Source organism: Agelaius phoeniceus, assembly GCF_051311805.1.
Source record: "Agelaius phoeniceus isolate bAgePho1 chromosome W unlocalized genomic scaffold, bAgePho1.hap1 SUPER_W_unloc_1, whole genome shotgun sequence".
NCBI lineage: Eukaryota > Metazoa > Chordata > Aves > Passeriformes > Icteridae > Agelaius > Agelaius phoeniceus.
The window spans coordinates 8,943,519-8,967,579 of record NW_027509866.1 but is presented as its reverse complement, the minus strand read 5'-3'; the positions used below and the strand labels follow the sequence as shown (position 1 = coordinate 8,967,579).

General features: G+C 52.8%; 1 protein-coding gene across 1 annotated transcript in view; it reads left to right on the top strand.

Annotated features, from left to right (window-relative positions):
* The window catches only part of LOC143692498 (uncharacterized), a 311,453-nt gene extending 287,638 nt beyond the window's left edge, over nucleotides 1–23,815 (top strand). The window contains exon 7 of the mRNA XM_077172732.1: nucleotides 23,179–23,815. Coding sequence (XP_077028847.1) covers nucleotides 23,179–23,815 — 637 coding nt within the window. The remainder of the gene's footprint in view (nucleotides 1–23,178) is intronic.
* Nucleotides 23,816–24,061: the final 246 nt, after the last annotated feature.

The following is a 24,061-nucleotide window of genomic DNA, read 5'->3' as shown; positions in this document are numbered from 1 at the left end:
GGCCAGCTGAAGATGATGGACTTGGATTCTGGCACCTTCTTCAAAGCCAGGCTCCAGGCCCAATTTGCAGGTGAGTCCACAGGCAGGGGGATGCTCCCAGATCTTGGCCTGGCATGGCCTGGCCGGGCACCAAAGGTTCCCCCTTTGCTGGGGCAGATGCAATGAATTCTTCAGTGGCTGCCCAGCTGCTTTTTGGCTCTGGGCAGCTGCTGAGGGCTGGATGTGCCGTGGCTGGCTGCAGGCTGGGCACATGTCCTGCCCTCCTGCTCTGCTGCCAAAGGCAGCAGGGATGGGCAGCTCTGGGCACAGCTCTGGGCACAGCCAGCATGGCCTGGGCACCGCAGGCCTTGGCACAAGGGCACAGGAGCCCTCAGCTGACGGGCGGTTTCTGCTTTCTCTCCTTGCAGCCGGGCTCTGCGGCTGCTGAGGCTGCTCTGGGCTCTGCCAGGGCTCTGCTGGGCTCAGCCCTGGGCCCAGCTGGGCTGGCTCTGCCCTCACATTGCTCTGACAGCTCTGCATCAGACGAGCCCGTTGCGAGCACAGCGCCTGAGCTTTCTGCTTTGGCAGCTGAGTGAGACTCTGCTGCAGGCCCAGAGATTGCACCTGGGGACACACATCCAATTGGCAAGGACCCAAACTCTCCACAGTCCCAGCTGAACGCCTGCATCTGTACAGGCTGTTTTGTCTGTCCCATTCTTCCTTCTTGATTGTCTGGAATTGTGCAGTTGCACTTTCTTCCTCCTCTAGCAGTGCCACGAGTGGGCCAAAGCTGGTGAGTGGGCCGTGCTCCTGAGGCAGTGCAGTCTGGAGCTGGTGGATGGAGAATTGCCCTTCTGCCCTGCCAAACCAGAGCAAAATCCTGCAAATGGGACTTGGTGTCTTTAGAAATCCCTGACAGTTTCAATGGGAATGTGCAGCTTATTCACAGGGTGAGAAGGAAGGGCATCTTCTAAAGGATTTTGGGTTTGACAGCGTTTCCATTCCCAGTCCTGCTTGGAGCTGGCAGGGCACAAAGCAATTTCCTCTTGCATTGCCCACTATTTAACAATGTTGGAAACAACCTGAAAATCTTTTAAAAAAAGGGTGCTGAAGTCAGTAAGATGGATCCATGCCATCAGCACATTTACAATGTAAATAACTGAGTTCTCTTTTTCAAAAGTTCATTTACCTCTTAATGCAAAGAATGTAACTTTGCATTTATGTTTTGTTTTTTTCACTAACATTATGTTAGTGAATTAAAAAATATTTTTTCTCTAAAACTTGGATTTTATTCTTATCTTCTAAAATTTACCTATTTTTTTCCTTTAAATAGAAAACATGTCCTATCAAAGGAATGTCCCTTGCTCCTGGTTCCCGTGTGGAGCAGCTCCCTTCCTGCTGGCTGAGCTGCTCAGGCAGAGCCCGGCAGCTCCTGGCCCTGCAGAGCTGAGGCTTTTCCCCGTTGCTGGGCACAGACTGATGGAGCAGCACTGCTGAACACGGGCACACAGAGGGACCAGGAGCAGCTGCCTTTGGCCACCTGAGGCTCCAAGGCCCAAACTCTGAGCAGCCAGGGCTAGAAGAGACTGGCAGGATCTGATCCCTGACTCTGGGCCAGGGCTGCACAAATGACCCCGCAGCAGCAGCAGCAGCAGCAGCAGCAGCAGCAGCAGCAGCAGCAGCAGCAGCAGCAGATGGAGCTGACTTTCAGCACAGCCCCTGCCCCTGTTCCCTCCCGTGTGCAGCGGTGTCACAGCAGCCTGAGGCACCTGGGAGCCCCCAGTGCCAGCAGGGACTTGAGATGGCAGCCCTGGGCTCCTGGAGGCTGTGCAAGGAACGCAGCTGGGCACTCCCTGTCCATGGGGAGCTTGCAGATGGAAAAGGCTGCTGTGGCCAGGCAGCTCCAAGGGCACAGAAAGGAGGCTCTGGAGCACTGGATCTGTGCCAGTGCCACAGTCCTGGGCAGCAGCCAGCCAGCCCTGGGGGAACAGAGGGCACAGCACGAGGGACAGAAGCAGGCAAGGGCAGAGACTGGAGAGAGCCAGAGCCAGGAGCAGGAACAGCTGCTCCATTGCACTCTTGGAGAAAGCTCTTGGCTGGTTCCAAGTGCTGAAAGGCCTGAAGGGCAGAGAGGAGGCCGCAGCAAACAATGCTCCTGTTTGCACAGCCTCCCCTCTGCGTGTCCCAGAAGGAATTGCATGGACTGTGCTCTTCTCTCCGAGTCGTCTCGTTCAGCATGAGCAGCTCAGCACCAGGAGCTGAAGGAGCTGAAGCCTCAGGCCACAGGAGCTGGGCAAGAGGAGACTTTCTGAGCAAATGAGTGCTGCTAACATGGACCCAGCTGAATGCAGTGGATAGAATCATGGAATCACAGAATCCTTTCTGTTGGAAAAGCCCTCTGAGCTCACCCAGTGCAGCCGCTCAGCCAGCAGTGCCAAGCCCAGCACTAAACCACGTCCCTGAAGTGCCAAGGCCTGGACAGCAGCCCTGAGTGAGGCCTGAACAGCAGGCCCTGAGCCCAAGGTGGCCTCTGGATGAACCTTCCAACCAAAGGTTATCTTTGTATCTGCTCCCTCATGAAATATGCATGGTCATTAGCACTGTGATAGATGTAGCCACTCCTTAGTGAAACATGTATTGACCTTTGTGTATTTAGAAGCCAGACAAGGCCATGAAATCTGACATCTGGCTTTGTTTGGGGCTGAATGGCCAAAGTCACCTCCCTTGGTTCCTCCTGGGGCCCTGGCCAGGCTTTGGGAGGGACCCAAGAGGAGGATGAAACCAGATGTTGGCACACTAGCAGTGCTGTCAGTTTGTCCATTCAGCACTGCCAGAGCTGGGCCCTCTCCCAGCGGGGTTGGAGCCTCAGCTGTGGCTGGAGGCACCTGCAGGAATTGCCAGTGCCCAGGAGTGGCTCTGCAGCCCTTGGCTGTGACAGCTTCCCCAGCTGCTGTGTGGGTCTGGGGGATGGTAAAGGCTGAGGGTAACTGGGGCTGGATCTTTCTCAATCACTGCAGGCAATCTTTGGTGGGGATGGTTGGGTGCATTGCTGAGCTGCTCCTGTTGTGATTCTTTGCTGCTTTGAGCTGCAGGAAATGACACTGATTCCTCCAGTTGGTGTCTGTGTCTTTGGTGCTGACCCTGCCCACTGGTCAAACAAAACTGGCCCAGTCTGGCCAGATCCCAACAAAATGTCACTTGTTCAGTGTAAATGTGAGGAATCAGTGCCATCAGAAATTCCCAGATGGGAAGCCCTTCCCTGGAGTTCCCTGGCTCTGGAGTGGGCTGAGGTCGGAGCCCCGTGGGAGCAGTGGGGCAGTCGGGTAAAAGAGGCTGAACCCCTGGATGGCTTCAAATGCATCCAAAAATTGCACATGGAAAAGGAAAAGAACTTGTGGGCTTGGGAAGATGGGGGTGAACTTTGTTAATGACACTTTGGAAACAGCACCAACAGAAGGAAAAATTGTTGTTGTCACTCCCACACGGAGTGACAGAAGGTTTTAATCTTGAGCTCAGGTTCATTTGTGCTAGTGATATAATGAGAGTAGTAATAATAATAATAATAAATTAATTGTAATAGTTATATATAACACAATAATTTGTATTTGTATCTATGTAATTAGAAATTGATACTATTAAATAAGGCTGACAGTACTAATATGTCAGCTTTAGCTGCTCACTGTGACACTAAATACTCTACAGAAAAGGACTGGCCAAGACTCAAATATCAGTGGTAAACTTTGTGAACTCTATACAAGGCATAAAGGAGGAAGGGATGAAATTGGCTATTTCTATAGGATTTGCTGATACTGTGATGCAGAGTGCTTTTTCTATTACTGTGAGAAATGCAGTGATTAAGCCTGCAGGGTTTTTCATATCCCACAAACCACAAGCTGCAGGATTGGTTGAATGGGTGAAGGTGTTGTTAAAAGAGCAGCTGAAAAAATGAGGAGATGGGAACCTGTCCCCATGGAGAACCCATCTCCCAGATGTGCTCCATGCCCTTAACAATGGCCCACTGGGGAAATGGAAACCCCTGGCTGTGCATGGCTGCACCCAATTTACCTTAATGAACTAAATCAATTATTAGAAGAAGTAAGAAGTGATGCTGTTAAAATATCCATTAGCATACCCTGCGAGCTCCAACAAACACAAATGGGGCTCTGCAGAACTGCACGGCCTTGGATTATCTGCTTGCTGGCCAGGGAGGATCTTGGGCTATTCCAGGACAGGAATGTTGTAGGAATGTCTATCAGTGCTGGGTTTGAGGTCCATCAATCAGGAATCACCTCAATAGAAAGATCAGTAGAAGAGAGGCAGAAAGAAGAAAATTCCTCATGGTGGGATTGGCTCCCAAATTGGAGGCTGCTGTGAAGTGCATTCGTGGCAGTCACTGCAATCATTGCATTGTGAGCACTTGGTGTGTTATGATTCCATGTTGGAGTTGTTGTGACACCTTGTGCTGGAAATGGAGTACTGGGACTTGTCTGAAAAGAGACACAGTCTCAAGGAAAAAAGGGGCATTTGATAAAGGACAGAGAATAGCAACTAATTAGGCATGTTTTAAAAGGAATTAAAATTATAGCTCTGAGTAATGAACTTGAGCAGCACTTAATTGAAGAACAAGAGGTGATGCCTTTGTGCCTAATACCTAAATTTAAACTGTGTTATTGCAATTATTCTGAAGGTTGCAGTTCATCTGTAGGTCAAAGCACTGAGTGAAGCACTGAGGCCTCACCAGGCCCTGACTGAGGCCTGAACAACAGGCCCTGAGGCAAAGCTGAGCTCCAGATGAACCTTCCAACCAAAGGTAATATTTGTATCCACTCATCAATGAATCATTATTTGCAATATGATCTCTGTATGTGTTCATTGGTGAAATATGGATTTACGTTCCTGTATTTAGAAAGCAGGCCAGATCCCATCTGGCTTTGTTTGAGGCTGTGGGATCAAAGTCACCTCCCTTGGTTCCACCTTGAGCCCTGGCCAGGCTTTGGGAGAAGCCAATCAGGAGAATGAAACCAGATGTTCCCACACCAGCAGTGGTGTCAGCTTGTTTGTTTAACAGTGTAAAAGCTGGGCCCTCTCACAGTGAGGTTGAAGCCTCATTGTCTGCAAAGGTGGGTGCACCTGCAGGAATTCCCAGTGTCCAGGAGTGGCTCTCCAGTCCTTGGCTGTGAAAGGGTTAAAAGCACTGTGCCCAGGCATACCTGGGCAAGAATAAGAGACACTGCACCCAATATGGAAGCTTGCAAATATTTAGCCACAAGCTCAAGACACAGGATGAAAATTGGCAAGAAACAGGGAACAAAACTGGCAGAAATGAAGGGCAGAGCTTGCTAAAACCAGTGAGGAAATTGCTGAAACAGCCAACAAGAGACTGTGCATGCCTAGAGGAGAAAGGTGCAAAGGGCACGGCGATGAAGACGTCCAGCCTTCATCAGGAGACCCCCGAGGAAGACGCGGAGCCTTCCTCAGTGCCAGCACCAGTGCGCGCTGCGCCTGCGCCTGGCACATGCTAATGATGGTAATGAGTGCTGAGAGATCGTTTGCATAACCACACCTTTTCTAAGGAAAACCATGAATGTGCATAGAGTATAACCATCCATTGTAATCTCTGTGTGCTGTGTGCTGTCAGGAGGAGATATCCCCGCACACCCAGTGCTGAATAAAGCAAATCCCCCTCCCTGGGCCTTGTCTGGGAAGTGTCTCTGGGCCCCGTTTGGGGCCATCCACGTCCATGGGGTTCTGTCAAGTCCCAGTGGAACCTTGGTGCCACGTTGTTCCACAGCCTCACAGTGCTCTCCTGCTGCCATGAGGTCCCTCCCTGTGTGACACCCTGCAGCCCTGGCTCCATCAGGGTCTCTGGGGTTCCTTGGTGCAAGTCTTTCTCCCATCTGAGCCTTGCTTCCATGGCTTCCATGGACTGACAGTGGCCCTCCGCATTCCATGGGCCCAGCTAGATCACAGCAGAGCCTGGCTTTCATCAGGTTCTGATACCTGTTCTGCCAGCTGACAGGGCTGATTTAAAGAGCACAGAAACCAATGGGAAGAATGGTCTTATTTTACTATGAGTGTTAAGGCAACACAAAAGTAAAATTCTACATTCAATAAAACTACGTCCTTGGCTTTAGCAACAAGCAAAAAGAAGCAAGGCAATACACCTAATCATTATTACAGGAGAGAAAGGATAGGGACTGAGAAAGACACATCCCCAATTGCCTAAATACTTTACCATCACGCAGAGTCTGCAGTCGCTGGGGAGCCCCATTTCACAGCGAGGACCTGGAGAACTCTTGCAAGCACTTGGGAAAATCCCACGTGGTGCATCCACCCGTAGGTGAGGTCTCCGAATTTGCTCCAAAAGTGGGTCCAGGTTTTTAGGCCCAAATCAGCAAGTCAAAAGAACTGGATTATATTTTTAGTCCATGAACTCCTGGGTCTCCTGGCACTTTTGCTGACCAGGAGGACCCAGGGCTTGGCCAGAGCCCAGTCCCTGGCTTGGAGGGTTTCCCCTAAAATATCCTACAAGCCTCTATTCATGTCAGTTGGGAAAATTTCTTGGAGTGACACATTTCTTGCAGGTAACTACACAAGATTATGTGAAAGTCTCCAAAGCAGCTGGCTTGGTGTTAAACAGCTGCAGAAGCACCTTGGTCATCTATTTTTAGTTAACTAAAACTGATGGTGTTAGTCACATAATGCCCAGGGTTTGTCCTGTAAGCCAGCTCTGGCTGAGGGCTGCCACTCAGGCCTGAGCACATCAGCAGCTGAAGTGACCACGACTGGGAATGGCAAAAACACCCCCTGGGACTGGCCCAGAGGCCCTGGGACTCCCTGGCATGGATCACCTCAGGAGACAGGATTTCAGGGAGCCCAAAGGACTTTGGGGAGAGCGTCTGTGGACACAGAGGGAATGGCACAGCTGGATCCCTTGCCTGGGCTCCCAGAGGACCCTTCTGCTGTGGGGCTGCTGAGGGTGGAGGAGCAGCGGGTACCCATGGCCACCCCAAAGCAGGGCCCCGTTGGCAACGCGGCCCCGACCGGGGCGGCGGGACCCCATCCCTGGGATGAGTCAGGAGCTGCAGAGCTGGGAGTGCTCAGCCAGAGCCGCTGAGCCTTCAGCAGCGCCACACGGCCAGAGCGTGAGCCCAGTGGGGAGTGGGCACTGACAGGGACTGTGGGGCCTGAACCAAGGCCCAGCCCCACTGAGAGCGGCTGTGCCGGACACGCTGCAGCTCCAGGAGCAGCTGGAGCCCCAGGCAGCCAAGGGGTGCCACCATGGATGTTCCTTTCTTCCCCTCAGAAAGGACACTGGGAAGCTGGGGAAGTGTCAGTGAAAGGAGCAGGGATGGTGGGAGCTGTGGAACAGCACTGACACGAGAAACCCAAACTCTCCTGAGAAAGGAGGGCAGAAATCCCCAGTGTCCAGCATCCTTCCAGAGAAACCCATTCCCAGAATTACCAACATAAAGCCATCCTCCAATTCTCTGGATTGTGCTGCTCCTGACCCACTAACACCTTCCCCCCAGAGTGAAGCTCTGAAGTGGGATTTGATGGAGGAAAGCTGAGCCCTGAGCCAGGCCAGGGTCAGTGCCAGGAGCATCCCCTGGCGCTGTTTGACAGCGGCTCTGCAGGAGCTGGGGATGCAAACAGGACAAACCTGAGCATCTCCCACCATCAGATACCTCAGAGCTCACACAGCAACACGGCCGTGGCTCTCCCAAACTGGATTTAGGAATGGCACACCTACTGCAGCCATTGGATCCAGATCAGCCCAGATCCCTTTGGGACTGTTATAAATGAGAAACTTGACAAGGCCAAAATTCAAGAACAAACCGGTGCCAGCAGTGAGCGGGGCCCGTTGTTTCAGGACTGGTTCCTATGGGAAACATCCCGCTTCCCATGGCAGACATCCCGCTCCAGTCAGGCCAGCACCCCTGGGTTAGAATTTGAAGGGTCTCAGTCTCAGTCCTTGGGGAGGGCTTCAAGCTCCGTCCTTGACAGCACTTGTGAGGCATGTTATGAATAAGAAGCTTGACTAGGCCAATATTCAAGCATCAATCAATTTATTAATTAATATGGTAAAGTATGAGCAATACAGCGCTGGGGACAGTGGGGGAAGTTTTCCCTCCAACTGCACCCTGATAATTGAGGGTTACAGGTATTTATAGGGGTACTCATCAGTTTTTTTCAACAGTTTCTATTTCCAATTTTTACTCATCAGCAATTTTTATTTCAAATTATTACATCACAATTCTATACACTATTGTGATTTTAATTTCTCAGGATGTATTTTCAAAGGAGTATCCCCAGATGGTGATGGTCCGGTTTCCAAAAGAAGAAAGACGAATCCCACCTGGTGGAGTCCAGCTCCCCAGATGTGTCCACCTTTTAATTGCAGAGACTATAAATCTCATAACAGTGATGTCCAGCTTCCCTTTGGTCGAAACCATAAATCCTTGAGGTGATGTTCATCTTCCTTTCTCAAACTGTTTTTCTCTGCTTCAATAAGGCGTGAGATAAGCATATTTCCTATATATATGTTCCAAAGCTATAATTTCAAGGATACAAGTAATATTCCAAAATTATACTTCAAAAGGTTATTATTGCAGAGCTTTTTTATGGATTAAATAGAAGCAAAAAGCAACATCCTTAACACCTTAATTCCAATGCTCTTAAATCAACCAGGGTTACTTGCAAACAAAAGATAGGTTCAAAGGCCTTTTTCCATGCTTTGTTTTCCTCAGTTATTATTCGAATTCACAACTATCCCATTGTCGATGTCCACACATTTCGCATTCGCAAGTACACACTTGGCCTGTTTGTACCTGACACGAAACACAGCTTTGGATCTCACGGGCACATGAGGGATCTTTGGACCGTCTCTTACAGACTGACATCCCAAAACATAAAAGTAATCATGCATTTCCTCTTAAAAATAAAATTTACTGAATTAATAAAATTAAAATTATTTTTCTTATTTATAAAATTATGCCGTATTTGTATTACCAAATTTGAATATTTATATTAAAAATTCCATACCTTTTTAGCAAGCAAACAATTTATTGGTCATTGGTTCTAAGGAACACAATTCCCTTCATTAATTCATTGACCAGTGTGGCTGTTGATTTCTCCTTCTTTATGCTAATTAGTCCCATTTTAAATCTTTTTGTCATCTTTTTTATCATTTTCACAGACAGGGTAAAAAGGGGCCACATTGTGGTCCAGGGAGAACTTTCTAGGGATATTTGGGGCAGTTCTGGGTCTGCAGAGGGAATTCAGAGAGAACTTGAGGGACTGGAGGACACTTGGGGGAGCTGGGTGGGCACTTGGAGGGGCACTCAGGGATTCCGAGGGACATTTCGGGGTCTGGGGCAGCACTTTGGGGGCTCTGATGGGGCTCTCTGGGGCGCGGGGGGTGATGGGAGTTGTAGGTACGGGTCTAATACAGTTTAACAGGGCCGGGGAGCATCACGGGAGATCGAGGCGCAGCTGCAGGGGCTCTCGGTGGAAGCGCGGGGCATGACGGGAGATGAAGTCCCGGCTGGAACAGCTCTGGACGTGCGCCGCGGAGCATGATGGGAGCCGTAGTACCGGAAGTAGTTCGAACGCTTTGTTTAGGGGTCTGGGAAGGCACTTGGGGGACACTTTTGCGTCCGAGCCGCGACTTGAGATCCTCGTGGTAACGTAAACGGTTCGAGAGAAATTTCGGGGATCTCAGGGAGCTCTAACCGGGCTCTTTAGGGCGTGGGGCACAGCAGGAGTTTTCGGCGCTGGACTGTGTTATGAGGGGTCTGGGGCCGCAGAGGATGAGAGGAGATGAATTCCCAGAAGTGGCTGTACCGGACATCTGTGGGGTTGGGAGCACTGAGGGGTCCGGGGACGCTTCTGGGGGGTGCCGAATGGGCGCTGAAGGGGGACTGAGGGATCCTGGGGCGTCTGAGGGACACTTAAGGGATAGAGGGGTTGCGGATACCGGGGGTTCTGTGGGGCGCGGGGCATGACGGGCGTTGTAGGCCCCGCTCCAATGGGGCTCAATTGGCCCGCGGGGCATGACGGGAGTGTAGGCAAAAAGAAAAGATGGCGCCGAGCTGAGGACCGCCTTCGAGGTCCCTTTCCAGGCGCTGATTGTCTGTGGGTGCTGATGGGCGGAAGCCACGGCAAATGGGATGCGGTGGAGGCGGGAACAGCCCATTCAACCTCTCCAGTCCCTCCCAGTACAGCGCAGTTCATCCCCAGTACTACCCCAGTACAACCCCAGTGCCCCTGCAATGCCGCCCAGGACAGCCCAGTAAAACCCCAGTTCCTCCCCAGTCCCTCCCAGTACACCTGAGTGTACATTGCCTGTCCCTTCCAGTTCCCACCCAATGTCATCCACAGGATGCCCCAGTGTCTCCCAGTGTTCCCCCTAATGTTCCCAGTGTTCCCCAGTATTTCCCAGTCCTCCCCAGTGTCACTCCCAGGATGTTCCAGTGTCTCCCACAGCGCTCCCAGTGTTCCCCAGTATGTCCCAGTCCCCCCCAGTGTTTCCAAGGACAGTTTAATTTCTCTCGGTGCCCGTGGCAGCCAAACCCAGCAGTGGGGTCAGTGCAGTGCCCATGGCCACAGCCCCTTGCAGTGGCCCAGTGCAGCTTGGGCTGATGATCCACCCTCACAGCCGGCCCAGGGCAGCTCTGCAGTGGCTCTGGTGGCACCTGGGGCTGGCACACACCTGAGCAGTGTGTCTGTTTGCAGTGGGGAAACTCAGGAGTTTGAGATTGCTGCAAAAAGCACAAAAAGGGAAAACCCCTCTTAGGCTGGGTGCAGCCAGCTCTCCAAGCACAGCAGCTCCCAGGGCAGTGAGGACAGACAGGATGGGGCTGGACAATGTGGAGCAAAGTTGTCCACGCTGGGTCAGAGCTCCAGGCACAGCTTCTGTGAGCAGGCCAGGGCTGCTGAGGAGAGACCCTGGGTCAATATCAATCACAGAATGCTGCAATCACCTCTGCTCTAAAGAGAAATAAAGGACACCCTTTAAAATAGGAATGTGTATTTCTTACAAGTTCTTTGAAATCTTTTTCCATAACTGGACTAGGAAAACTTTAATGACCCTCTCGGGGCTTTGGTGTTGTTTACATCAGACTCAGTCCTTGAGAGTGTCTTGAAAAAACTTCTCAAGAACTCAAATTTAAATTTAGACTCCAAATTTTCTTGAAGTTTTAATGGGTCCCACAGAGGGACTCAACTGGGAAAGTGTCCCCAGGTTCCACTCTGAGCAGAACACGGGAGGCAGTGATGACCGGTGGGGACAAGCAAGGCAAAGGTGTCTCTGGTGCTGAGCAAACCTGGATGTGTTTCAGGAATGCAAAGGACCAAGGCCTGAGCCCCAGCCCCTGGCCAGGCAGATCCTGTCCCTCCCTCATTGCTCAGGGCCGACAGCCTGCAGGGACAGAGGCGCAGGGCAGGGACACCGTGGGACAGCCTGGGCTGCACAGGGCACAGGAATGGGCAGCAGCTGCAAGACAGCCCTGCCAGAGCCAACTTGGGCAGCACTTTGGCCATCGCTGCTGGCCCTGGGCCTGAGGCCACGAGGGGACAAGTGACCCTTGCAGGCCTGGGGCCTCATTGCCTCCTTGTCCCTGCTCAGCAGCCGGGCAGGGGCCGCCCCATGCTCCTGCCCTTGGCATTGCCCATCCCCACATCCCAGTGCCCATCCTGGGAAGATCCCTGAGCAATGAGGGAGGGACAGGATCTGCCTGGCCAGGGGCTGGGGCTCAGGCCTTGGCACTTTGCATTCCTGAACCACATCCAGCTTTGCTCAGCACCAGAGATGTTAGCGTTCACAAACACATAATCACATCAGCAATTATATGCGGTGCTTTTTATTTAAGAGCTCTGGGAATCGGGGTAGTTTCCACCCAAATCTGATTCCGAGCATACATTCAGGGTGAACGTGTTTTATACTCTATCATTACATAACTTTCATGTTAATTATTAAACTTATATTGTTCTATTGTATACACAGATTTCAGCTAAACATAGCCCCCTTTAAATTTCCAACATAGTTTCTCACAATTCTTTTATGGTTATATAATAATTATATTTAATTACTAAACAATCACCACATCTAACAATTATATCTTTTATCATACTGCCTACACAGGTGCAGTGATCTGAGAAAACACAAAGCCCAATATTTTCAAAGACTATTTTTAACATTTTCCAGGGCTCCACTATCAGAGACACCTTTGCCTTGCTTGTCCTCAGCGGTCATCACTGCCTCCCGTGTTCTGCTCTACCTGGAACCTGGGGACATTTTCCCAGTTGTGTCCCTCAGTGGGATCCATTAAAACTTCAAGAAAAATGGAGTTTGAAACTGACTTGGAGTTTTCGACAAGTTTTTTCAAGACACTCTCAGGCACTGAGTCTGATGTAAACAACACCAAAGCCCTGAGAGGGTCATTAAAGTTTTCCTAGTCCAGTTATGGAAAAAGATTTCAAAGAACTTGTAAGAAATACACATTCCTATTTTAAAGGGTGTCCTTTATTTCTCTTTAGAGCAGAGGTGATTGCAGCATTCTGTGATTGATATTGACCCAGGGTCTCTCCTCAGCAGCCCTGGCCTGCTCACAGAAGCTGTGCCTGGAGCTCTGACCCAGCGTGGACAACCTTGCTCCACATTGCCCAGCCCCATCCTGTCTGTCCTCACTGCCCTGGGAGCTGCTGTGCTTGGAGAGCTGGCTGCACCCAGCCTAAGAGGGGTTTTCCCTTTTTGTGCTTTTTGCAGCAATCTCAAACTCCTGAGTTTCCCCACTGCAAACAGACACACTGCTCAGGTGTGTGCCAGCCCCAGGTGCCACCAGAGCCACTGCAGAGCTGCCCTGGGCCGGCTGTGAGGGTGGATCATCAGCCCAAGCTGCACTGGGCCACTGCAAGGGGCTGTGGCCATGGGCACTGCACTGACCCCACTGCTGGGTTTGGCTGCCACGGGCACCGTGAGAAATTAAACTGTCCTTGGAAACACTGGGGGGGACTGGGACATACTGGGGAACACTGGGAGCGCTGTGGGAGACACTGGAACATCCTGGGAGTGACACTGGGGAGGACTGGGAAATACTGGGGAACACTGGGAGCGCTGTGGGACACACTGGGATATACTGGGGACACTGGGAACATTGGGGGGAAGACTGGGAGACACTGGGGCATCCTGTGGATGACATTGGGTGGGAACTGCAAGGGTCTGGGAATGTAAACTCAGGTGTATTGGGAGGGACTGGGCTGTACTGGGAGGGACTGGGGAGGAACTGGGGATGAACTGGGCTGTCCTGGGCGGGATTGCAGGGGCACTGGGGTTGTACTGGGGTAGTACTGGGGATGAAATGAGCTGTACTTGGGATGAACTGCGCTGTACTGGGAGGGACTGGAGAGGTTGAATGGGCTGTTCCCGCCTCCACCGCATCCCATTTGCCGAGGCTTCCGCCCATCACCACCCACAGCCAATCAGCGCCTGGAAAGGGACCTCGAAGGCGGTCCTCGGCTGGGCGCCATCTTTCTTTTTTGCCTACACTCCCGTCATGCCCCGCGGGCCGATTGAGCCCCATTGGAGCCGGGACTACAACGCCCGTCATGCCCCGCGCCCCACAGAACCCCCGGGATCCGCCCCGTCTTTGTCCCTTAAGTGTCCCCCAGACCCTCCAGGATCCCTCAGTGCCCCCTCAGCGCCCATTCAGGACCCCCCAGTGCTCCCAACCCCACAGATGTCCGGTACAGCCACTTCTGGGAATTCATCTCCTCTCCTCCCCCGCGGCCCCAGAGATCCCTCAGAATAGTCCCGCGCCTAAAACTCCTGATGTCCCCCGCGCCCTAAAGAGCCCGGTTAGAACTCCCCGAAATTTCTCTCGAACCGTTTACGTTACCACGAAGATCTGTAGTTGCAGCTCGGACGCAGAAGTGTCCCCGAAGAGCCTTCCCAGACCTCTAAACAATGCGTTGGAGCCACTTCCGGGACTACAGCTCCCATCAACCTCCGCGGCGCATTTCCAGCGCTCTTCAAGCCGGGACTTCATCTCCCGTCATGCCCCGCGCTTCCACCGAGAGCCCCTGCAGCTGCGCCTCGAACTCCCGTGATGCTCCCCGGCCTTGTTAAACCGTATCAGACCCGCGCCTACAACTCCCATCACCCCCCGCGCCCCAGAGAGCCCCATCAGAGCCCCCCAAGTGCTGCCCCGGATCCCGAACTGTCCCTCGGAATCCCTGAGTGCCCCTCCAAGTGCCCACCCGGCTCCCCCAAGGGTCCTCCAGACCCTCAAGCTTTCTCTGAATTCCCTCCCCAGACCAGAACTGCCCCAAATGTGCTTCAGAAATGTCTCCCTTGACCCCAAAGTGGTCCCTTTTATCCTGTCTGTGGAAATGATAAAAAAGATGACAAAAGGATTTAAAATGGGACTAATTAGCATAAAGAAGGAGAAATCAATAGCCACACTGGTCAATGAATCAATGAAGGGAATTGTGTTCCTTAGAACCAATGACCAATAAATTGTTTGCTTGCTAAAAAGGTATGGATTTTTAATGTAAACATTCAAATTTGGTAATACAAATATAGAATAATTCTTTTATAAATAAGAAAAATAATTATAATTTTAATAATTCAGTAAATTTTACTTTTAAAGGGAAATGCATAATTATGTTTTGGGATGTCAGTCTGTAAGAGACGGTCCAAAGATCCCTCATCTGCTTCACAACTGCTGTCAAGGACGGAGCTTGAAGCCCTCCCCGAGGACTGAGACTGAGACCCTTCAAATTCTAACCCAGGGGTGCTGGCCTGACTGGAGCGGGATGTCTGCCATGGGAAGCGGGATGTTTCCCATAGGAACCAGTCCTGAAACAACAGGCCCCGCTCACTGCTGGCACTGGTTTGTGCTGTTCAGAACTGGGCTGTCTGTACCTGTTCTCAATGGGTTTATTCTCCACTGTTCCCTCCATGTGCCATCCTGCTCCCCTCCCGGTGGTAGATTATAAAAGAGCCCTGAGTTAACCAAAGACTTTGAGACTCTCCCTGACGTGACAAGACAGATCTATTGGCTGGACCACGAGGATTTCATCTCTCTCTTGGCAGCTATTCCCCCCCTCCTTTTCTCTGTCTCTCTCTCCTTTATCTGCTTTCCAATCCTTGTGTTGCATCTGCTGTGGGCACTCAATGAAAGGTGCATTTGTTTTGGTTAATACTGAAGGTCCCCTGCTGTGAGTCTTTGGGCTCTGAGATCAGTAATACGAACCATTGTGACCCTCCTTGTGCCAGGGGATGGTGACACGGCCTGATGGGGTTGTGCCCACAGCATGTGAGCGTGATCTCCTTGGTGGCGACTACACTGGCTCATCTGCTCTTGCTTTCTGGTCTGCCTATCCCAGAATTACCTATGCCACCTGCTTTTCTTCTATTGTGCTTCTCTGTGGTTCCTTCAATAGTCAGCCCTTCTTAGGTTCACTCTTGGAATAGGGGATCATCACCTCCCAATCATATCAAGTGCAGTGGAATGCACTTGAATGCATTTTGCATGCATTCAAAGTACGGTCCCTGTTTTTGATTTACTGTGGAATCTCAGTTTGTATTTTCTACCTCTGTCGAGGCCTGGATTGAAGGTGCTTGAGATGATATTTTGCGTTCAGATTCAGGTGGTTTTTGTTTCTTATCAGTGACACAGCCTCACAACCATGAGTTCTGCAGCCTTTCATCTAAGGCACAAAATGGCTCAGTACCTTTTGTTACAAGGCCTGGATGGTACCAAGGAGACCATGGTGATACTGGGGATCCAAGGAGACCGTGGTGACACCATGGAAACTCATGGAACCGTGGGCATTGTGACACAGAAGGGCTTCATGGAACCAAGGAGTCAATTGGGACTCTGCCAAACCTCATGGAACCAAGGGCCCATTGTGACACTGAAGAACTTCAGGGACCCAAGAGTCTCTTGTGACACAGGGGGTACTCGTGAAACCATGGAGACCATTGTGAACCTTCAAGGCCTGATGGAACCAAAGGGTCATTCTGGCACTTCTGAGCCCTGGAACCAAAGGGACCACAGTGACACAGTGGGGCTCTGTGGAACCAAGGGGTCCGTGGGGACATTGTGGAGTGTCATTGAACCAACTGTCCATGGTGACACTGCAGGGCCTGATGGAATCATGGGCACCATTGTGACACTGCAGGGCGTCATGGAAGCAAGGGGCCATTGTCACACGATGGGGCCTCTTGGGATCCAAGGGCAGTTGTGATACCATGGAAATTATGGCAGCTGTGGCAGCATGAAACCAAGGAGACCATTGTGACCCTACAGGATCCATGGAACTAAGGATTCATGGAACAGTGCAGGACACATGGAACCGAGGGGCCATAGGGAAGCTGTGGAACCAAAAGAGCCCATTGTGACACTGTGGGCCCCCATGGATCCAAAGGTCCATTTTGACATTGCAGGGGCTCATGGAATTAGATGAGATTTATAGTCCTTGCAATCAAAAGGTGGACCCACATCTGGAGAGCAGGACCTCACCATCTGGGAAACTTCTTCCTTCTTTTGGAAACCGAACCACCACCATCTGGGGATACTCCTTTCTGGGAAACATCCTGAGAAAAACTAAATCACAATAGTGTATAGAGTTGTGAGGTAAAAATTGGGAATAGAAACTGCTGCTGAGTAAAAATTGGGACTAGAAACTGCTGAGAAAGCTGATAAGTACCCCTATAAATACCTGTAAGCCTCAACTATGGGTGTGCATTTGGAGGGAAAACTTCCCCCACTGTACCCAGCGCTGTATTGCTCATACTTTACCATATTAATTAATAAATTGATTGTTGCTTGAATATTGGGCTATTCAAGTTTCTCATTTATAACACAGTGCTCAGTGGATGCTCGAGGGGTCTCTGTACCTCATGCCCTGGGAATGCTTGGGAGGGGCTGGGGGGGGTTGTCCCTGTCCCTGTCACTCCAGGCCATTCCCCAGGGGTGTCCCTGTCCCTGTCACCCCAGGCCATTCCCCAGGGGTCTCCATCATTCTCACCCAGGGAATGCCTGGGGGTCTCCCTCCCTCTCTCCCCTGTGCCAGGGGGTGCTCGGGGCAGTCTCTGTCCCTCTCAGCCCAGGGGATGCTCGGGGCTCTCTGTCCCCTGGCCCTGGGGGATGCTCGGGGGGTCTCCATCCCTCTGGCCTCAGGCAATGCCTGTGCAGGGCTGGGCACCAGGGGCTCTGTGTCCCTCTCACCGCTGAGGCTGCTCGGGGCTGGGGGGGCTCTGCCACCTTCTCACCCCTGGCGAGGCCGGGGGGGTCTCTGTCCCTCTCAGCCCTGCTGGGACCCCACCCAAACATCATCGGGGTCACAGGGACAGAGACACCCCCAAAGCCCCAGAAGGGCTGAACCTGGGATTTGGTTTGGGGCTGAGGATTTAGGAAGGGGCTGGAATTGGGGCTGGGCTTGGAGTTGGGGCTGAGATTTGGATTAGAGCTAGGACTGGGGTTAAGGCGAGACATGGGATTGGCTTTAGGGCTGGGGTTGGGATTGGGTCTGGGGCTAGACGAGTCTGGGACTGGGATGAGATTAAATACAGAACTGTGAGTGTGTCTGAACATGGAGTGAGATTGAGACCAGGATCAGGGTCAGGTTTGGGACTGAGCTCACCCAGAGCAGGACAGGGGGGATGTCACTGCAGGATGTCCCTGGCATTGTCCCAGCCCTCCTCAGGCACCTCCAAACATGGGGGGCAGCTGGGTGCCCCAAGATCCAGGTGCTCCCACGCTGCCCCTCAATACCAGATGAGCATTCCCTGAGGGCAGCCCTGACTGTGACCCTTGGGGCTCTGGGATCAGCCCTCACATCCCTGTGGGAGCAGCTGCAGACAGGATGAGAGATTTCTCCCCTCTCTTTCCTGTGGGAGGATGAAGCCTGGCTGCCCTTTTCTTGTGGTGCCTCCTCCTCTCCTCAGCTGAGGATGTCAAACTCCCCAGGAGCAGGAAAATCCCCATTCCCTGTTTGCCTGTGGCTGCAGTCTGGAACATCCACCCAGAATGAAAAACTTTCTGACAGCCCTGCTGAATGACACTGGGAGGAGGTTTGTGAGAAGGGGAAGAAATTGTATTTTGATAGGAAATAAAAGGGGCAAAATTGTTTCTTTCTGTCATATTCCTTTTCAGTCAGTTCTGGTCTGTTTTCAGAGTGCCACCTTCTCAGCTAATTGTTTTTGTGTTCCGCTTTCTCTCCTGCCTCTCTTTGCCTGCTCTGTTTCTCTCTCAGTGTCTCCCTTGACCCAGGGCAGCTCCCACCAAAGACCCTGCCCTGATTTAATTCCCAATCCAGGAGCTACAACAACCATGGGTGAAGTTATGAAGGCTTGCAGTGAAATGTCACTGTAAGATCTTGCTCCACTTGGCTTTTGGCTCCTTCTTGAGAGCTTTGCCTTCCAGGGCAGGAACATCTTTTCCTGGCTGGGAACTGGAATTCCAGCCCCTGGCAGTGTGTGCCATGGATCCCAGAGGGGCATTCCCGTGTTGTTCTTCTATTATTTCTAGAGTCCCATATTGTTGTTATTATTAGATTTCCAAAGTCCATACCTCTTGGGTGTATTCTCATGGCTGCAGCTCTTCACGGACTCCTTCTTCTGCATGCTGTTCTCTCTCAGGTCAGGGCTCCTCCAAGGCTCTCCCTGACTGGCTTACCCGCCCTCTTTTATCCCGGTCATCTTCATTGGTTACAGCTGCAGCCCAATTAAGGACATCGCAGCTGCAGCCCATTGAGGGCAACCGGGACCTCTGGGGCAAAGCCTCTATACACATATTCAAATACATCTCCTCTACTATATTCCCGAGGTTCCCAGGGTGCTGCTCCTGCCGTGCCTCCCAAGGAGCTGTGCAGGGCCAGGGGACAAGGGCCAGCAGCTCTGTGGGCTCCCAGAGCACACGGCAAAGGTGGCTTTCCGACAGTTTCCATCACATTCCCAGCTGGAAGTAGAGGAAAGAAGGAAAGCGAGTCACTGACAGAATCCTGGAACGACTGCGGTGGAAGGGACCCTGCCCATGGGTTACGATTTCGCGAGGGAGAGACGCCTCTGCCCCAGGGAAGGTGCGAATGAGAGCGTGGGAACGCAACCTGTGGATCTGCTCGAACTTGGATTGAACTGAACAAGAAATGGGAGGAGAGAGGGAGAGAAAGAAATCGGGAAGAGATCTCAGAGAAAGAAAGAAATAGGAAAGAGTTCTCAGAGGGGGAGAAAGAAAGAGGAAAAGGCTCCGGCTCGGACTCCGCAGCTGCCGGGGCCACCCGCAGGGCGCAGCGCCTTTCACAATTCCAGCCAATCAGAGGACGCGCTGAACAATTTCCAGCCAACCAGAGCTTTTCTCGGCGATGACTCACCGGTTGCCAGGCGGACCCGCAGAGCCCAGCGGCCCCGGAGCGGAGTTTGGGGCTCGGGCCGGGGGCACGGATCCGCCCCGGGGGGGTCCCCGAGCCCCCTGCCCAGCCCTGGGGCCGATCGGGGGCTCCCCCACCCAGCAGCCGGGGCTGCGGGGCCGCGGGGCAGAGGGGTGGGAAAGGGGGGTCCGGGCTGGCAGCGGAGGAAATGCGGGAGGAAGAGGAGGGAGAGGAGGAGCAGGAGCGGGAGCGGGAGAATCCCGGCGCTCGCAGCGCCCGCACGCTGAGCCTGCAGCAGCCCCTGCCCCGGGAGCATCGCCCCCAGCCCCGAGCCGCAGGTGAGGGCGAGGCCGAGCTCGCCCCGGCTCCAGCCAGGGGTCTCCGGGAGGATTTTTTTGGAGCGTGTTGGGAGCCGGCAGATCCCGGACTCGAGCCCCGGATATCTCCGGGCTCCCTAAGAGGAGCTTTTTCGGGGGCAGAGGAGCCGCGATCGCCCCTCGGGAGGGTCCCGGGGGGTCCACGTGGGGATGGCCCGGTACAGACGGGGCGGGACATTGGTTTTGGGGATCCCAGTGAGAGCCGGGGCTGTGGAACGAGGGACCCCCGGGACGGGGAGAGGGGAAGGGGCGATACCGGAGCTGGGACACCCCCGGCAGCCCGGAGATGAGGCGGGGACGGGACCCCCTGACCCTGACAGGGGCGCGTCCTGGGGTGACTTCATGATGCTCGTGCCCCATCGGCCCGTTTAGCCCAGAAATGAGTTCTGCACCTTTAAGGCTGGTTCTGAGAGCCAAGGGGAGGAGGAAGAAGCTGCAGTTTGTTTTCAGACACTGCACTCACTCCTCCACATTCCGGCTCCTGGATGCACAGAGGGTGGGACAGAGCTCTACTTTGCTTTTAGTTAGTTTTTAGCTCTCTGAGGCAGAGAAGTTCCCTGGACTGTGGTTTTTCTTTTTCTTTGGAGCTGTTTAAACCTGCTCTGGACTGAACACCCAGAACACCACCGGCAGCTCCCACCTGTGGCCCACCGGGCTGAGCCTGGGCCGTGGCATTTCCAATACAGGAGGGACTGGTAAGAGACTGATAAGAGACTGATAAGAGACTGATAAGACACTGAGTGAGCAAAGCCCCAGCCCAAGGAGGGACTTTTGGAGTTTGTCACCTATTTTCCAGCAGCAGGAGGTTTTATTGCTTAATATTGTTCAATTTTTGTGTTGGTGAATGCTTTGCCTGTTAAATAAAGTGTTTTTTTCACTTTTCGCAAGGAAATATTTTCCCGAACTGGCTGAGGGTGGGGCTGCTGAATCTGCATTCTAGAGGAAACCCCTTTCGGGAGTTTTCTCCCAAAATTGCCCTAAAGCAGGACAGGGTGGTGGAAAGAAGGGGGAACCCCAAGTGGCTGGATTGGGGGGAGGCTGGAGAGGGGGACCTTGTGACCCCAAAATCCGCCTGCATCCCTTAGCAGGACCCTGGAGAGGGGGGATCCCCAGGACCCATGGGATCCACAACAGCCAAGAGACAGGGGACTACCAGAACCCCAGAGGGATGAGACTGGAAATGGGACACTCCTGGTGGCACTTTTTTTATACACTCTTGATTTTTGGAGGTTATTATGGACATCAGGTGACTTCTAGAGATGGACTTGGGCAAGAGGAATCCCCAACCGAAGGCATTCACACCTTGTTTCTCCCCAAATCAGTATTTTCCCCAAACCTTCCCACAGTGACATCCCCTCCTGTCCTGCTCTGGGTGAGCTCAGTCCCAAACCTGACCCTGATCCTGGTCTCAATCTCATTCCATGTTCAGACACACTCACAGTTCTGTATTAAATCACATCCTAGTCCCAGACTCATCTAGCCCCAGACCCAATTGCTCTTCCCACAAGTCACTTGTGGGGAAAACGCAAACAAATCCCAAAACTCACAGTAGAAGCAATTTTGTGGCAATTCCAAAATCCATTGGTCCTGCACAGCTCCAGCTCAGCTGCTGGCAGGTTCCAATATAAGAAAAGTGGAAATTTGGCCCAATACATTGCGATACCTCTTTTATGAAAAGATTATGAAAAGGAAGGGAAAGCTCTGTGTAGATGTCACAAAGGTGACAGGGAAAGAGAAGAAAATTATTCTTAGATTTGGCAAAGCCCCCGGCCTGTGAAAGAGAAAAGGGGTGACAGCCACAGAGTGACAGGGACAGAGACCTCCCCAGGGGCAGGGCAAGTGTGACATTGTCCCCTGTGTGTGTGGCCTTCCCGGGGTGGAGGTTTCACACCTGAGCCAGTTTGGGTAAGGGGGGTGGTGTTCACCCCCTGAGCAGGGATTCCCCCACTGTTTCAGGCTGGAAGATGGAACCAAATGCATGTTTTCAATGCCCATCTTCATCAGCTGCTAGAAACAGGCGGGGCAGTGTTCTTGATCTCTTCCATGCCTCAGCCCTGATAACGCCCTCCAGGGGAGATATCTTCTGTGAATGGGCCATTGTGTGTCACTGCAGGACTGATCAAATTCCATCATCCCATTGTGGGATGCTCCGCCCAGGGGGAGGATCCAAGCATTCCTACCTGGATATAAGCTGAGCCTTGCAACACCAGGAGCAGCTTGCCTACTGGATTCCCAGAGGACAAGAGCTCCAGAACCACCACTGGACCTTCAGAGGAAGACCTGACCCTTCTACAGGATCACTGCTTGGACAGAATCACATTCATCACTCCAACAGGACTGCAGCCACCATTTAATGGGACTGCTGCCACCACCCTGAGCAACAGGGTGTCAGGTTATATCCTGACTCTGTCAGTTTAAGGCAGTGTTTCTGTATCATTGCCTTGATCTTCTTTCCTTATTAAATTGTAATTCTGGTTTAGACTCTCCCCCAGGTTTGTCTTCAAACCAGTAAAAATTCAATGCGCTCATCCCTTGCTTTCCTCCCAAAACAGGATTTCACATCCCCAAACCTTTGCCAGATGGAGGAGGAGGCTGCAAGGAAGAGGAAGGAGGCCCGGGACACGCAGGCAGGTGAGGAGGAAGTCAGTGCCCCTTTCCCCCTCTCTCCTGCTCCATCTCCCAGCCCAGCACAGCCCCCGGCTGCAGGACAACCCTGCTGCCAACCCCGTCCTGCTGGGGATGCACTGGGGGGATCTCCTTCCCCTTCCCTCTGGCACGGAGGCCAATCCCATCCTCTCCTTGTCCTTCCTCCCCCCGGGAAGGATCTGAGCATGGAGACCAGGGAGGAGAAATCCCCACAGCAGAAACTCATGGAAGAGGCCATTTTGAGTGACTCCAGGGCACAGGAATCCAATGGGGAGGAAAATCCCCAGAGATCCCACAGGAGGAGGGGCTGCAAACCCAGCCCAGGGTGCTCTGAGGAGGAAAGACCCACCCTGAGCCAGGAAGGTGGACAGAGCTTCAGCCAGAGCTCAGAGCTGGTGGTCCATGGGCAGCTTCATGATGGGGAGAAGGCCCACAAGTGCTTGGAGTGTGGGAAGAGCTTCAGGCAGAGCAGCACCCTGATCAGCCACCAGATGATCCACACTGGGGAATGGCCCTACGAGTGTGGGGAGTGTGGGAAGGGCTTCAGCTGCAGCTCTGCCCTCATCACCCACCAACGCATCCACACTGGGGAGAGGCCCTATGAGTGTCCCCAGTGTCAGAAGAGGTTTCAGACCAACTCCAGTCTCCTCCAGCACCAGCAGATTCACACTGAGGAGAGGCCCTTCCGCTGCCCTGACTGTGGGAAGGGCTTCAAGCGCAACTCCACCCTCATCACCCACCAGCGCATCCACGCTGGGGAGAGGGAGAGGCCCTACGAGTGTCCCCAGTGTCAGAAGAGGTTTTACACCAGCTCTGATCTCCTCCTGCATGAGCGGATTCACACGGATGAGAGGCCCTTCCACTGCCCTGACTGTGGGATGGGCTTCAAGTGCAACTCCCACCTCATCAGGCACCGGCGGATCCACACCGGGGAGAAGCCCTACGAGTGTGGGGAATGTGGGATGAGCTTCAGCCAGAGCTGTAACCTGATCTCCCACCAGAAGACCCACACCAGGGAACGACCCTATGAGTGTGGGGAATGTGGGAAGAGCTTTAGGCAGAAGTCTCTCTTGATCTGCCACCAGAGGATCCACACTGGAGAAAGGCCATACAACTGCGGGGAATGTGGGATGACCTTTAGTAGGAAGACCCAAATGATCATCCACCAAATGACCCACACAGGGGAGCGGCCCTACCAGTGCCCCGAGTGTGGGAAGAGGTTTCACACCAGCTCTCAGCTCCTCCAGCACCAGCGCATTCACACGGATGAGAGGCCCTTCCTCTGCCCCGACTGCGGGAAGGGCTTCAAGCACAACTCCACCCTCGTCACCCACCGGCGCATCCACACTGGGGAGAGGCCCTACGAGTGTCCCCAGTGTGGGAAGAGCTTCACCAGCAGCTCTCACTTGAGCAGACACCAACGGAGGCACCAGTAAAAGAAGCCCTGCACATGCCCCAACTGCAGGAAGAGCTTCACGCACCGCTCCAGCTTTATCCCCCATTGGAGACCCCACGTTGGTCAGAGTTCTGGTGATCCATGTTCCCTGTGATCCATGCTGGGAAGACACCTGTCCCTTTTCCTGCCCCTGGCAATGACATGATGTGGGATTGGAGAACATGAGGGTCTGGCCATGGCCCTGTCATTACATTCACTCCCACCTCAGGTCATTGCCAGGGGCAGG